The following is a 15,869-nucleotide window of genomic DNA, read 5'->3' as shown; positions in this document are numbered from 1 at the left end:
AACTTAAAAATCATTTGAGAAACTTCTGAACTCCTTTCTTTGGAATAGATAGAAGTCTTGAATTGAAAAACAAAAGACCTGTTTATGAACAAAAGGATTTCTTTGGAATTTTCTAAGTTGTCTCAATTTGTCAATCTCTCCCCGCACAGTATCACAAAGCAGTAAACACAAAAGGCTTTTATTGCTACACAGACTTCTTTGAGCAAAAAACCATGGAATGCAAACCTCCACAGAGGAGGGAGGGCTGGGGACAGACGGTCAAGGGCAGGGAGGGTCTCCAGAGGCTCACAGCAATTCGGGATGGAGGAAACATGATTTTTCTTACAACTGGCCACTGATGCCCCTTGAAGCCACATTTTGTCTTACTGAGGTGTTCAACGGTGCCTTTTACAAAGTAATTTAACTACTAAGCAGGAGGGCGGAGAAACAAGATTTAGTGAAAAAAGAACCATGCTGACTAATAATGTTGCCCATATTAAGCTCTGTATTTTCTCTGAGTCAGAGTTTGGGTCATGTAAAAGTAAAACTGGCCCTAGAGAAGAGAACCGTTTCTCACAGATTGCCATTTAAACCTCAAATGACCATGTTTCACAGCAGGCTCAAATCATTCCAGCATGTAACTGCCTTTTAATTTCCTAAAACCACAGGATATAAGACTGATTTCACATACTGTCTGGACTGTGATATTCAATACTGATAAAACTGTACTATTCTCTTGAAAGTTCCAAAAATTTAGCACATGAAAAAGGATCTTCATTTTCTTCGAAGCACTAATCTCAAAGAAATTTACTCCTGAGTTTTGTAAATGAATTCCGAACAACGAATATTAAGAGCTAAAGCTAGTACCATAAGAAATGTAACAACATGGGCGGGGGGCAAATGTAATTTACTGGATTACAGGAAAAGAACATGCAATCTATTCATCACTCACCAGGATGTAGTATGTTCTTGGCAAAAATGGCCGTTTTGAGACTTAAAAATCTTCTTTGCCATGAAATGCTCATTAGGGCTTATTTGGAAAATCATTTTGAAATCTGCTAACATGAATGAATATTTACTTGAATGTCCATTCAGTGCATGGAAATTATTCAGCTACCTTCTCAACTTTATAAAACTAGGAGAACTTGGGATCTCTCTAATCACCAAGCATTAGATAAGAGAAGCAACATTTAAAATAGATCAAGAAGAAAAAAGAGAAGGTGAAGGAAATAGTGTCGTAAGTTTGGGAGTTAGAAATAAATTTAAGATCATAATACTACTCTGTTGGAAGGAACTTATGAAGATAAACTATTATGTGTGAATATGCAATATTTCAATAAGATGTTCAGCAGTTTTCACCATAAGGTCTGACCCGACCTTGAGAAAAGCTATGAGGAAGATTTTTTTTTTTTTGAGGGGAGAGAGGAGAGTCGATAACTATATGCTTTCCTCCGTAATACTATTGCCCCTGGCCTAACTCCAAAACTGATTGACACATTTAATGTTTGTTTTTAAGCAACACATCTGTTTAATCAATGAGGTGCAACTTTACTTAGAATGAAATGATAAGATTCTGATTAATAATAAAGTCCTGGTTATTCTATGAAACCTAAATACCTAGGAAACCTGGGGCTAACCCCAGGCTGCCTGGCATATGAGTTGGCTGGGTCCTGATGGCCACCCGTCATCAGATTCTAAGGTACCATTATGCATAGGAAGGAGCCACTCTTGATTTCATAACTGCTTTTCAAGGAGATAACAAAATACAACATTACATGAACTAGTTTTTTTAAATAAGAAAAATGATTTGTGGAAAAACGCACAACTCAGAACTGAAGAAATGACTACATTCCTTTCTATGCCCCCTTATCTTTGATTTGCTCTTTTTCCATTTACACTTTTCCCCTCCCCCCGACTCTCCATTTCTCTTTCCTTCTTTTTTTTTTTCCAAACTTAGACCACAGGTGGTAAGTAGAAAAATGCTTATATTCTTAAGAAATATGTATCAGGCATCTCCTCTATGGTGGGTTCTGTGAGGACTCAAAGCTCCATTAAGCACAATTCAGAACATAAAGGAACTTCAGTCTGGGGGGGAAGACGCGTCAACATAATCCAACCCAACACAAGAGCATCAAAACTCGTGCCCGTTGCACAAAGCCACAGTCGGATGCCATGAGGATTAGGAGGGCTGTGTGGAGGACTGTTTTAAACTGTGAGTGGTACTTAGGCTACAGGGAGGTAAACAGAACTGCACATTTTTGCAGAGAGAGGGATCGCAGCAGGTAAAAGTAAATGCGGACAATGGCCTGTGGCATATATGGGATGCGGCATTCTAGTTTGGCTAACCACCACCAAAACAACAATGAGAGGGGGCTATTCTTAGCATGTCCGTCTTATTTTAATCCTCATTACAGCTCAGTAAGGTAGATCTTATTATTATATTAATTTTAAAGGTAAGGAATCTGAGGCCGGGGAGATTATTAAATTGCCTAAGGGCACGAAGTTTACCAGGTGATCATGGAGCCAAGATCTGAATGAGGAAGTCTGACTTCAGGGCTATACTTTTAATGTCTGTACATATTATTAGTATACAGAATATCCAAAGGGGAATAATGTGAAACAAAACATGGCTGGGGCTATCCTGGGCAGGAGGAGGAATAGGGAACAGAAAAGGAGACACACCAGGGATGTAAGAAGAAAGTCAAAGTATTGTCACAAAACTCACTGCAGCCTATTTGCCTCCATGAAAACCACTCTACAACATTAACCCGTTCGGTTGTCAATATCTCTATCTTCTCTACATTGACTAAATAATCAATCTACTGGACAATTTTTATGCACTATGACAGTTGTAAAAGAAGTGGATAATGATGTCAGGCCCTCAAAGCATGGAAAAATTAACCTAATGGGATAAGCCCGGTAAGTAGCATAAGCACGTGAGGTTTCTTAATTTTATGCCAAACTGTCAATGTGTGTGTGTGCCTGCATGATGTCTTCCTCTATCTTACACACATACATACATACACACACACACACACACACACACACACACACACACAAACACTCATGTGCACACTGCAATATATAAAAAGCTACCTGGTCCCTGTTAACAGCCATACACACATGGATTGTAAAATAAAGCCAATGATTTCCTCTGAGCTCTGCTCCAAACTTACCTGCTTCTGGGTCCTGGTTTAAACGGCAGTATTTGGAGTTTTCAAGTGAAGGCAGGCACTGTTCAATGGGTACCCAAACATATGTTTCAGGACACAACAAATCAGAAGGTCTATACTGACCCTAAAGAAGTAAAGGAAAAAGGCACAGGCATTACTAACACAGCAACTCCTGAGATACAGGGTTCCAGAGCTCCAGGAAAGGAACGTTTTCCTCCACAAACTTAAACAAAAGTCAACCAGAAATAGCTTTATTGTAAATACTAAGCAACCCTCTTAGTGATTGCTTTCCCATCTCAAGAATGCACATATTGACTTATGGCTCTCAAAAAGTAACACATCACCCTTTAGGACACCTGTGTTGACTTGGAAGATTGGAATTTTTTTTTTTTTTAGATTCTTGCTAAACTGACTGCTAAGAATAACCTAAGCTTCAAAATCAAGTTGTCTTTTAAATGCTAGTTAATAACAAAGTAATATTTCTTTTCAAATATTACAGCCCTGTGTAAAGTGGACTTATTTTCCAAAATGGAATTTCACTGTACTTGATTACAAATTTAAAAATTTGTGGTTAATCTGTAGACTCAGTTGACAAAATTCATTCCATTCTAATGTATTAAAAAGTATCATCTTATCAACATACTTCTACTGTAAGCAATCTAAACTGATAAATGTATAATAAAGTTTAAAAAACAGAAATTTCAGGGAAACATCTATAATAATCTGCTAAACTTTCCAAAAGATGCTAAAGGAAAAAAAATCATTCACTTATAGATAATGTGGTACATAATTAACAGAGAGGATGGCAGAAATTTTGTGAAAGCATTTAGTGAAATTTTTCATAAATACCAAGGTTTTATATCCTTTGAGCTTAATCAAAATCCCGAATGTCCCTTCTTTAAATTTTAAAATTCAAAATTCATTATAGAGGTTAAAATCTAGTACAGTGTTTCTAAATTTTTTTTTACTATAATCCACAATAAGAAATGCATTCTACATCACAACCTAGTAAACATATATGTAAATACAAAACTAGAAACGAAGCTTTCAGTATACAACGCTTACCCATGTTATGTTATATTCTATTTTGTTTCATTTTTTTTTAATGATGCTCTTGAACCACCCAAACTGCTTTCACAAACGGCAAATGGGCCACACCACAGAGTTTGAAAAATACCGTCTAGTGCAAAACCTATTACAAAAAATATTGCTGCCAGGCTCTGCACTGTCAGCTTGCTTTCATCAGAAAGGTGCTCTGCGATAAGCCTGCTAGGTGTCAGTCACTACACGAAGCATCGCAGATACACAATAATCACCACACTCCACCAGCACTCAAAGATCCAGAAGTCCATAAGCTAACGGGGAGGGAGGCTGGACATGAACAAAATGTGAGGAAACATTATTTCCCGCTTCAGTGGCTGGGAGAGGGTTCAAGGAAGACATGGAGTTTTACTGGGGACTTAAAAGTTTGACTGGATTAAGTCTCGGATAGGAAGAAAAGGAATGAAAACAATTTAGATAAAGGGAACAGTATAAACAAAGACAGAGCTGGACTAAGTAGAGGAGAACTCTGAGTCACAGGATAGAGCGGGGCACTGCAGCTCAGGAAAGGCAGGCTGGGATCAGATTCTGGGGGACCTCAAATATCATGTTTGGGTCTTTATTCTAGATGAAATGGAGAGAGGGAGAGTTTTGTCCTATATTCCAACAGGAGCAGGTAACAGGATGACGACCAGAACTCAGGTCTCCAACTCTAATTTTCTTGGAGCGTTCACTGTGTTGCGGATGCCTTACTGCCCTGCAGCAGTAAAAGGCCATCTACAAAGGGGCAGCTCCAGGTGGTGTATACACTTGTCTAACATTAAAATTCATAACACAGCATTATTTAGAAAAGAATTAATAATTTACTTAGGAAGTGTAATAACGCCAGATATTCCACTGCTATCTATCTTATCAAAAGTAATGTCATTCTCTCCATTAATTCAGAAACTGTTTTATTGGGGGAAAAGGACAGCATGATATGATACTGTCCACATTATTAACAAATCTGAAAAATTAGACAGTATCCCAAAGCAGTGGTTCTAAATCTTTTTTTTTCCTTCTTGGTTATAGATCATTTTGAAAATCCAAAGGGGGGAAAAAGGTAAATATAAAAGCTAAAGATATAAAACTTCTAAAAAAAAAAAAAAAAAAAAGGACAAACTTTTCCTGACCTTGGAGCATACAAAGATTTTTTAGTAAACTAAAAGCACTAACCATAAAAGAAAAAACTGATGAGCTGTACTTCATCAAAATTACACTGTCTTCAAAAAAAAAAAATTAAGAAAATAAACAGACAAGCCAAACACTGGGAGAAAATATTGACAAAACATTAGAGAACAGACTTGTATCCAAAACATACAAAGAATTTTAACAATCAATAATAAGAACACAAACGATTCAATTTTTTTTCTGAAAGGCAAATGATTTAAGCAATTCACCAAAGATATATGTTAAATAAATGCCTAATAAACACATGAAAAGATACTCAACATCATCAGTTACCAGAAATGCAAATTTAAACCATAACAAGTTACCACTGCGTATCCATTAGAATGCTTAAATTTAAAAACATGGAAAAAACACATTTTGGCAAGAATTTGGACCGTCTAGAACTTATATATTGCTTGTTTAAAATGATATAGCCACTTGATAAAATACAAATATTCTTGTACATACATCAGTTGTGAATGTGTCTAGGATAAATTCCTTAAATTGGAGTTATTGGGTAAAAGGGTTTTAACTTTTATAGTGCCAAATGATTTTCCATAGACACTCTGCCATTTTACATTTTTATCAGCAATGTTATGTTTCCAAGTTAATTTCCTCCACATCCTTACCAAACAGTACACTATCATAACTTTCAATCTTTGTCAATCTAAAAAGTGGCATTTCACTGTGGTTTGAACTTGTATTACATATCTTCCACATATTTAAGAAAATGTGTATTTTCTTTTTCATAAAGTTGGCCCATTTTGTTGTTAGACTGCTGGTCTTATTAACTGAAAGAACTCTTTATATATTAAGGAACTCTTTACATATTAAGGAACTCTTTACATATTAAACCCTTAGTCTGTAAAATATGTTGTATCTTTCAAGTTTATCTGTCTTTTGACTTTGTACATCACCTTATTTTGCCATATGGAAATTTGATATGTGATCAAATTTCTCATTTTTTAAAATGGTATCTGGATTTTGCCACATAATTGAAAAAAATCAAAGATTATTAAAAACATACTTTCATCGTTTTTTTCTAGTACATTTATGGTTTCATAATTTTACATTTACATTTATGCTCCATCTGAAATTTATTTTGTTATAAGGAATAAGAAAAGGATCCAACCTAGTTTCTTTCAGATGTTTACTCAGGGGTCTCAGTATCATTTTTTGAACAATCTTCATTTCCCCCGCTGATTTAAAATGCCTCTTTGAAAACTTACTGAATCCCCATATATACTGAGATCTCTTTCTGAGCTTTCTATTTATTCTGTTATACTGATCTGTCTATCTAGTCTTGTGCCACTGCCACACAGTTCTAACTATTAAAACTTTATATTACATTTTAATATCCGGTAGATCTCATTCCCCCTCATTACTCTCCATTTGCAGAATTTTTGGCTCTTTTTGCTTAACTGTTCTAGGATTCTGAATTTGGTACAAAAATACTACTAACACGAAAAAGGAAATAGTAATAAAAATGGAATAATGTATCTTGACTATTGTGATGGCAGAACATAAAAGAGAATCCCAAGAATGTCTAGCAAAAAAAAAAAACGTATGTATCATCTTATGTTAAAAACAAACTGAGACCCAAAACATACAAATGACACCGTTCCCTATTTTAAGGTGGAAATGTATGCCGGCCAGCTAACATGCACAAGTCAGGTACTGGGGGTGGATATGGGGGCAATCAGGCCTCAACTTTTGAGTCCTTAAGGTTAAAACAGACCCAGTTTTCCTTATTAACAGATTCCACGCAGATTCATCAACAGCCACCAGAACCCAGTGCCTGGATTTAACAATGACGCTGACAATCAAAAAAATTTAGTCAATGGACATTAAATAAATTCTCACTATGTGACAGGCACTAGATGCTGGGAACAAGACGAATCAATGTGTGCCTCTAGAAAATTCAGCATCTATTGGGAGTGACAGAGCTGTACAAAGATGAAGTACACATAAAATTATATTAAGTATGATAGTGGACAACCAGCCAAAGTTTCTAAATGTTCACAATGTTCTTTGAAGGTAATACCTGCTTATACAATGATATCTTGTTTTTAACTCTTTAAATACTTAGTTTATTTCACTGAAAGACCATAAATATATACATTTTAACTTCTGCTCATCATCTGAAATCAAATTTTTACAAGTTAAAACATTTTTCTCCTAAGTACAGCCTTATTTCATTGTTTAAATAATCTTGCAAGCCATCAAAGAATTCAGAGTTTTATGAAATAAACCACTTTGAAACGTTATGCTTTCTAAACTAAGCTGGTTGAGAGTTAAATGACAAAAGTGCTTAAAGCTCAATTTAAAGTCACTATCACACAAATGAAAAAAAGGGAGTTGAAAGCTATCCTGCCCTTTCAGCTAGTATAAGAAAATGAGAAATGTTTGTATTAAGAATGTAATTACTTAAGGATTTGGACATAGTTTCCCAAGGTCAGAAGAAAAAATATTTAATCAACCTCTAAGTACATTCATTCAGATTGGAACAATAAGGTAAAAGCAAATTAATTCTTTCCTAGGGTGCTGACTTTTTGTAAATAAGAAGAAATCTGAGTAACCACAGATTTCTAAAGTATTCAAAATTTTGAAAATGTAATTGGTCTGACAGGGCTTATCTCACAATTTTTTGGAAAGTTCTTTCAATTTGATCTACAGTTTTAGAAGGTGAGCTCTAGATTCCCTCTGTAACCCCTCAAAAAAGCCATCCAACAAGAACAAAATGAAATCTTACCCAGCAAAGGCCCCGATTTCAAGAGGGAAGGCTACCATAGCGGATAGCACAGCTCAAGGTAAGATGTCCAAAAAAGTTAAAAGCCAACTTTTAAAAATCCTAAATATAGGGGATGCTTAATTTTTATTATTAATCAAACATTTTTTGGTGAGAGATAACCACTCAATTCAAAGTCCACAAAGGAAAATAAGTTCATCAAATCCTATGGTTTTTATAATTTCACCAAACTGTTACAACTTCTGCAATTATTTACAAACTATTTTAAAACTGAAAAACAAAAATAAAAAAAATCAAACAAACCAGCTAAGTGCCTCTATATTTTGAGTTGCCATACAAGAGTTAATGTTTTGCTCAAAGTAGAGTTGTAATATTCAATGGTTTTTTCTTTAATGAAAACCACTTAGACTATTTACAAAACTCAAATTATACTAGACCTCCCCTCACCAAAATAAAGAGGAAAAAATTAAAATATGACCACATAATATTTCAATTAATTTTACTAGGTTGTCATAGAATGAAAGTCTAGGAAATACCAAAGTTAAATCTAAAACATGGAAAGGAAAAGAAAAAACCCTAGCTAAACACATTTCCTGTTCTATGTCTATTAAAAAAGACTGTGTCTTCCAGAAGGGGAGATCATGTAATTTTGATTTTTGGTTAATCGAGTGAACAAAGACATTCTTCTCACTTGCATGTTTTAGACCGTAATTTGAAGAGCATTACCATATTTATTTTATTTTCTATCCTATAAAAGAATCACAAAATAAATTATAAGGAAAATATCTTGGTTTAACAAAATGTTATAGTAAGAATTCAACCTAAAAGCTACATTCATTTTGATAGCCAGATGTGAAAATCATTTCACATTTTATCTTACTAAATAACAATGAATCGAAGTATTTAAAGAGTATAAAAGGATACACTGATGTGGAAAAATTTGATTTCACAATCAGTAATAATTTCAGCAAAGATACTTTAAAATTTTAGGTGAACATCTTTTACTTTCAATGAAAACTAAGCAAACAACACTAAGAGACTTTCCCTCAGTTAAGACATAACTATTTAGAAATCTGAACTTTCAAAGGCAAAAGTTATACTACTGATACAGAGGAGCAAAAAATGGTTCCAGCAAGCCCTAATGATCAACTTTTTTACGATGTTTTTATTGCTCTAATTCATATGCCATAAAATTCACCCTTTTAAAGTGTAAATTCAGCACTTTTATTATAATTCACAAGGTTATACAACCATCAGCACTATCTAATTCTACAATATTTTCATCATCCCCAAAAGAAACCCTGGTACCCATTAACAGTCACTCCCCAACCCCTCGCTCCCCAGCCCCTGGCACCCACTAAGGTATGGCAGTCCACTTAAAAATGGAGTATTTCCTCATATTGTCACACTTCCTGTTTGACTCAGAGTAAAACCCAAAGACACCACACAGCCTATAAGGCCCCAGATGACGTGGCCCATGTTACCTTTCTGGTTTTCTACTGTTCCACCCTGGCCACACTGGCTTCCTTGAGGCCTGTTCCCACCTCAGGGTTTCTTACTGACTATTCTCTCTTCTGGTCATACAGATAGTCCCACAGCTAACTCTGTCACATGCCCTAAGTTTCTGTACAGTGTCATATTCTCCACCTATCGAGGCTTACCACCTTCTAACATTCTTGTTTATTCCCTTATTTATTTATATCTGCAGGGAACTCTTTGTTAGAATGTAGGGTCCAGGATTTTAGTCTGACTTGTTCACTAATGTATTCTAAAACCTGCTCAGTAAAGAACTGACGGATGGATGAACAACTAATCTAGTATACTCTACCTATACAATTTCTACTTCCCTTCTCTAAACACGGTGGATGTTACTTTAATACCTTGTACCTTGCCTATTAATATAGCATACATGAATCAATCAATATTTGCTGAATTCGTATGTATTATGCAGCTCCACTATGTTTTTATTATGTAAGAATAGTTCCCCATCTTTGGGAATTCAGTGAATTATCACCAAACACTATAAGTATATGATCATGAGATGGTCTATAAGAGTTACTGAAATCATAAAGGGTGTTTTCACACTAAAGGAGGTTAGAAACTACCGGCTCATGTCAATTTAGTTTCTTTCATCAAAGCTGAAAATATTTTCTATTCAAAAGAGAAGCATAGCTTTTCATATTAAGTTTTACTTAGGAAAAAAAGGAGGGGGAAATGTGACTTGAGAAAGGACCTCTTTATCTGTTAGCAGAGTTGAGCAGTGCCACTTTGGATGGTAATGACAACAATAATGATTTCCCCCTGCGTTTGTTAAGAGCATAGTTCTCACAATAAATCTGTATATAATCTGAATTAAATGTCATAATAACTTAAAAAGGTAATGAGAACAGACTTCCCCTGTACAGATAAAACAGTAAGATCATGTAATAGTACTGATGAACTCAGAACTAGACTCGGTTCCCATTCTCATTCCATACCTAAATCTAAAAATACAACTGTTTTGGGTATTTTGAAAATAACTTCCCAAAATCTTAAAGATCACAACTCAGTTCAATATGCACAGGGACTTCGCTTGGCATCAAGGACGGAAAGAGGAAACAAGCCTCGTGAGGTGCTCATCATCCGCTAGGGGGAGAGGAGGCAGCTGTGCCCCAGTGCTGCTCCCAGCCCCTAGTTACTGCAGGGCGGAGGCCCAGGGACACGGAGGAGCTGCCACCGACAGCAGTACTGACAAGAGCAACAAGGACTACACCTGAGCTGTTGGTGGCGCTCCAGGGAAAGCTGATTCTTTCACCTTTGCATTCCTCAAAAAAGGTCCCTTCCACAGTGTGCCTTGAAGGCTGAGTAGCAAAAAAAAAAAAAAAAATGAGGCACTCACCAACACCAAATACGCTGTCACTCTCCTGAGCTCCCAAATACATGCCCATCAAAACTGCACCAAACAGAAGATGAAATGAGAAACAACTGTTTCATCTTTGCAATTAATATGTGGTCCTGTGTCTACGGTTTGGGGAAAATTCAAAAATAAATTTATCTTTAACTTTGCATTCAAAATGTTAATGTTAGGTTAGTTATAAAGAGGAACTCCATCTTCTCTCTGAACAAATGCCAATTTCCATAAATTCAAATTTATTGCCAGTATCTTTCCTCTTAATACAGGACAATGTATTTAAAGCAACTTTCAAGTTCAAGAATGGATCCAACTATAACTTGGTATTATCTGGAGAAATATTAAGAAACTCATGGTTTTTAAATTATATTATGGTTTCTTTTATCTTATTGCAACTTCCTATCTTCCTACATTTCCACAGAAGTACTTCTTACAATTGAATGTACAATTGATCAGAAATAAAAACTTTTTACATTATAATGGAAAATTCCCTGTAACAACCCCGAAGCACTGAAATTACTAACCACCTCTTTTTAAACGAATTCACATTAAAAGGTCCACTGTTTGATTATAGTAAATCCAGAAATACCTGATTTTAATTTTAAAGGGCTTTAATGTCTTTTTTAAAAAATCTTTTTTCTTTTTCTTTTTGGCCTTTATAAGAAGACATATGTGAAGCCCTATGTATTCAGAACTACATATGTTTGCAAATCTGACATACAAGAATTCCCTTTGAATATTACATTTTTCTAAGTTTAAACAACATGCAAATGAGAAGTTATTTCTTTAATTAAAGTTAAAAGATTTGAGACTTTGTTGTTTTTCTCAGAAAAAAAGTCAGAAAAATGAAGAAATACTTTCATATGACATTCACCCAAGTTAGCATTCTTGGCTTTTAATTGGAAACATCTGGGGATGGGCTTGGCAGATTGCAATAAAATTGAAGTTACCAATTCACACCCTGCCATTTTGAGGGTATTTTGTTTTTACAGTTTGCAAATCAAAACCAAACGGTCTTTCCTTTGAACTCTGGTCCTGAACCAAAGATCTTTATGAGATTTCACTTTCAAGAATACTTTATAAATATTTTGAAAAATAGGAAGGATTTCGTGAGTATTAGAGAAGAGGCTAAACCAGCAGTTTGTTTTTAAAGTTCAAGTTAAATTAAAATATAAGTACACCAAAAAGACAATATTATTTAAATACACACACACACACACACACACACACACACACACACAGGACACCAGGAGCATTGAACAAAAAAGAAAGATTAACTAGACATTTAAGTCTTTTATCAGGTAAAGTTGATACTGGTATCCCAATATTTCACAATAAACCAATTGATTTTACTAAAACCAATTGCTTAAAGAGAAGCTCTAACACTACATAAACAAAAATAGTTCAAAATAATCCATTAGAGTGGGCTGTACCCCTAGAGAAAGCAAGTAAGAATAAGGGTTTATTAAATCCAGTCTTTTCCCTGAAAGACAACACCAATGGAATCCCATCCGCAAAGTACTACAGCAGACCCCTTGCTCCCTGATTTCATTACATAAACAGAGATTGACTTTATCAGTCCCCAAGAGAGTGCTTTAGAAGTAACTCTAGCTGCTCTGTTTTCAAAAACTGTGTTTGGATTGTGCCATGCTCAGTTGGCGAGGTGAGCTGAGACCAGTAAAGACAAAGGACCTAAACATCTGAATCCGTTTGTGTTCCTCAAATTCTGAAAGCCAACAGATGTACTCCATGTGCTGCTGGGCTAAGCTTTGAAAATTTAAAAATACATATTTTTTCCACTGACAAACAGAAAGTGATGGTATTCTGTGTTTCTTTAATTAAAATCTAAGGGTTCTCAAAGGCTCCAGGACTTACTTTAAAGCTTCTTTAAGACTGATCTATTTATTTTACTATTAGCAAATAATAGAGAATAAAGAATTTAATTCAGTTTTAATCACAATCTTTGCTTTTATTTTGGGAACCCTGACTTAATCTTTTTTCTTCTAAAAAATACAAAGAAAGCTTGTGAAGAAAAGATTCAGGGAGTCAACTTACAGCCCAAATTTAATTTCAGACTGAAGGGTCATAAGTTGAAAAGGATTAAAAAAAAAAAGAAATAGAAAAAAAGATAAAGACAAAGAAGATAATATAAAGAGAAAAAGTCCAAAGCTTCTTTAATTTCTGTTAAAGATTAAATATGCACATACTTACTTGTGTGTGTATATATAAATCTGGCATTCTCCATGTTGGTAAGAAGAATCTATTTAGGTGTTTATATGCTTTTTAGGCTATTACTTAGAAAACAGCACTTAGAATCACTGGTTCTGCCATTACCCTAGTTGAGGCAGATGACAGTGACAGGGTCTGATTCCAAGTTCTCCCCCTTGAATCCATCTTTCTGCTGCCACTGGAGAGAACTGATCCTGTCAATTCCCTACTTAAAACCCTTCACTGGCTCTTCAATACCCATAAGAAAATAGAATGATCCCTTTTTAAAGTAAAAAAAAAAAAAATTCATGGGCCTCTTTTGTAACTTTAGTTACAGCTGATGAGAAATTACGTGAGATAAATACCACTACAAATTCATTAACGCTTTTAAATGACTCTGGATATTACTAATCACAACAGAACCTGTATGTGATTGTAAAGTAACAGTACTATACTCACATGTGTATTTCCTTAGTCTATATCCACAGTGTGCAAATGGAGTCATAGACTTCTTGCCGGAGCTCCCTGGTTTAGAGATGCCTATACCAGGGATGAGTGCATGGCAAAAAATTTGTTTTCAGTCTACTTTATTACCCACAACACACTCGACCAAGGCACTCACAGCTAGACATAGGCAATCTCTTGCCCGGTATGGCTACCTATTTGTTCTGAATGCCTACTCCATTTTCAAAACCTAACCTACATACTGCCTACTCTTTCTTTCCCAAGCCTTCCTTGCACTCGGCTTTACCTCACCACCAACTGCTCCCATCCCCAGGCTGAATCATACCCTGTGCTGTCATTCCTACAATCAGCCTACCATCTGCCAGGCTCCATGCTAAGGTGCTGGGCATGCCACAGAACAATAACACTGCCAGTTTCAGTTCTCAGGGACCTTCTAGTTCAAAAGGGGAGACGGACTTTAAGGAAATAATCCTACAGAAACATATTATTGCAAAGTATGGCAAATGCTATGAAGAAAAAGTATACCAGTACAATAGGAAAATCTAATTTAGATGTCAAGGTTGACATCTTTAGGAGATATCTGGACTTCCACAGAAGCCTATTCTAGAATTAATACAATCCATTGGAGTTGTTTGTTTATATGCTGTTTCTCTTACTTTTGCAATATCACACCTCCCCCTCTGCTCCCTATCCCAAATCCAACTTGGGAGCACGTCATTTCTTTGCATTCCTTATGCCTACGCAGAATTCCTTGTATGGACTGAGTTCTCCATAATACTTACTGAATATTTATTGAATTAAACAGAATTCTGTAGAATTTTATTTTTAAAAAAGACAGAACCAGAGAATCTTAAAACTAGAAGAACCCAACCTCCCCAGTTAGTATCCAGTTTCATTTAAATATTTTTTAAAAGGAAGAGGGGAGAGACAGAAAAGTTCAGTGACTTGATCAAGGCTAATTACTAGCAAAGTCAAGATCAGGACCTTGATCTTAATATTCCTTTTCTGTTAAAATTCCCAAGCTAAAATCAGCTACAGTATGAACTCCTAAATTGTGTCAGCAATGTCCTATGATCCTGTTTTTGAAGATTTGCCTACTCAGAATCATTTGGGATCTGGCCCCTTAGAAACATTATTGGTTTTACTTTTCAACATTCTTTTTAAAATTGGCATGCCCTGAATCAAACAATGCTAAAAAACAGTTTCCGATAAATACACATCTTTAATAAAGTCAGTAAACTATCTTTAACTAATCATGTATCAACTAAGCTATTATTTTTTCCAGAATATGAAAACAGAAAACATTTTTCAATGCCTGAAAACCTTAATCGTAAAGGTTTGTTTAATTACACCCCTGAGGGAAATAAGAAGTTAGCTATAACCTCATATGTATCCCAGGGGTGTGATCTTTGGTAATCAGTCCTTTTTTTCTGCCTGATGGAAAATTCATCACAAATGACTTAAATGCTTCAAGTTTAAGGATAACCCTTCCTCCCTCAACTGTGCAGCAGCAGGGGTTCTGGGAGAATTTACATCCTATCCCCTTGGATGCCATGAGCATTCTGTGTGTTTCTGCAAGGAAGCACTTGGTAGAAAGTTATGTACCAGCTTTTGTGAAGCACCTTCCTTCAGCAAGTTCACAGTATACCTAGTAGATTATTTCCTCCCTTTCTAAAAATGATCACTCATGTAACCATGATAAACATGACACCTTTAACTTAAACATAGTTGTTCAAATCAAATTAATTTCACAGAATTTTAGTTAAATTATTGTGAAAAATGTACTATGTTACAAATACCAAGGAATTTTGGATGACAACTTGGAAAACCTTACTTCTTCACTCCTTATGTAACATCCAGCCTAAAACATCATATTTGTCCAAACTCAATTAACCACATCATTAGCATAGACAGAATTTACAGTTATAAAGATCCTCAAGATCATATTATTAATATCTCTGTAAATGTTATTTATAATTTTACCCCCTTTTTTAGCTCATTACAAAACCACATATGCATCAAACACAAAAAAACTTTTAAGATGTATAAAGAGATGTAAAATCTTTAATATTTTCATACATGATTTGAAAGTGTTATTTAGGATTTAATTTGGGACTTCATTTTAAATTATATGTGTATGAAAGGAGAGTTTTCA

At 35.2% G+C, this 15,869-nt stretch overlaps 1 protein-coding gene across 1 annotated transcript in view; it reads right to left on the bottom strand.

Annotated features, from left to right (window-relative positions):
- The window catches only part of ATE1 (arginyltransferase 1), a 161,617-nt gene that overhangs the window by 15,758 nt on the left and 129,990 nt on the right, over nt 1-15,869 (bottom strand). The window contains exon 11 of the mRNA XM_012642381.1: nt 3,156-3,276. Within this exon, the coding sequence (XP_012497835.1) occupies nt 3,156-3,276 (121 nt within the window). The remainder of the gene's footprint in view (nt 1-3,155; nt 3,277-15,869) is intronic.

The sequence above is a fragment of the Propithecus coquereli genome, unplaced genomic scaffold (genome assembly GCF_000956105.1).
Source record: "Propithecus coquereli isolate 6110/MARCELLA unplaced genomic scaffold, Pcoq_1.0 Scaffold179, whole genome shotgun sequence".
NCBI classification, from domain to species: Eukaryota; Metazoa; Chordata; class Mammalia; order Primates; family Indriidae; genus Propithecus; species Propithecus coquereli.
The sequence above is the reverse complement of the archived record's forward strand: the minus strand, read 5'-3'. Positions and strand labels throughout refer to the sequence as shown.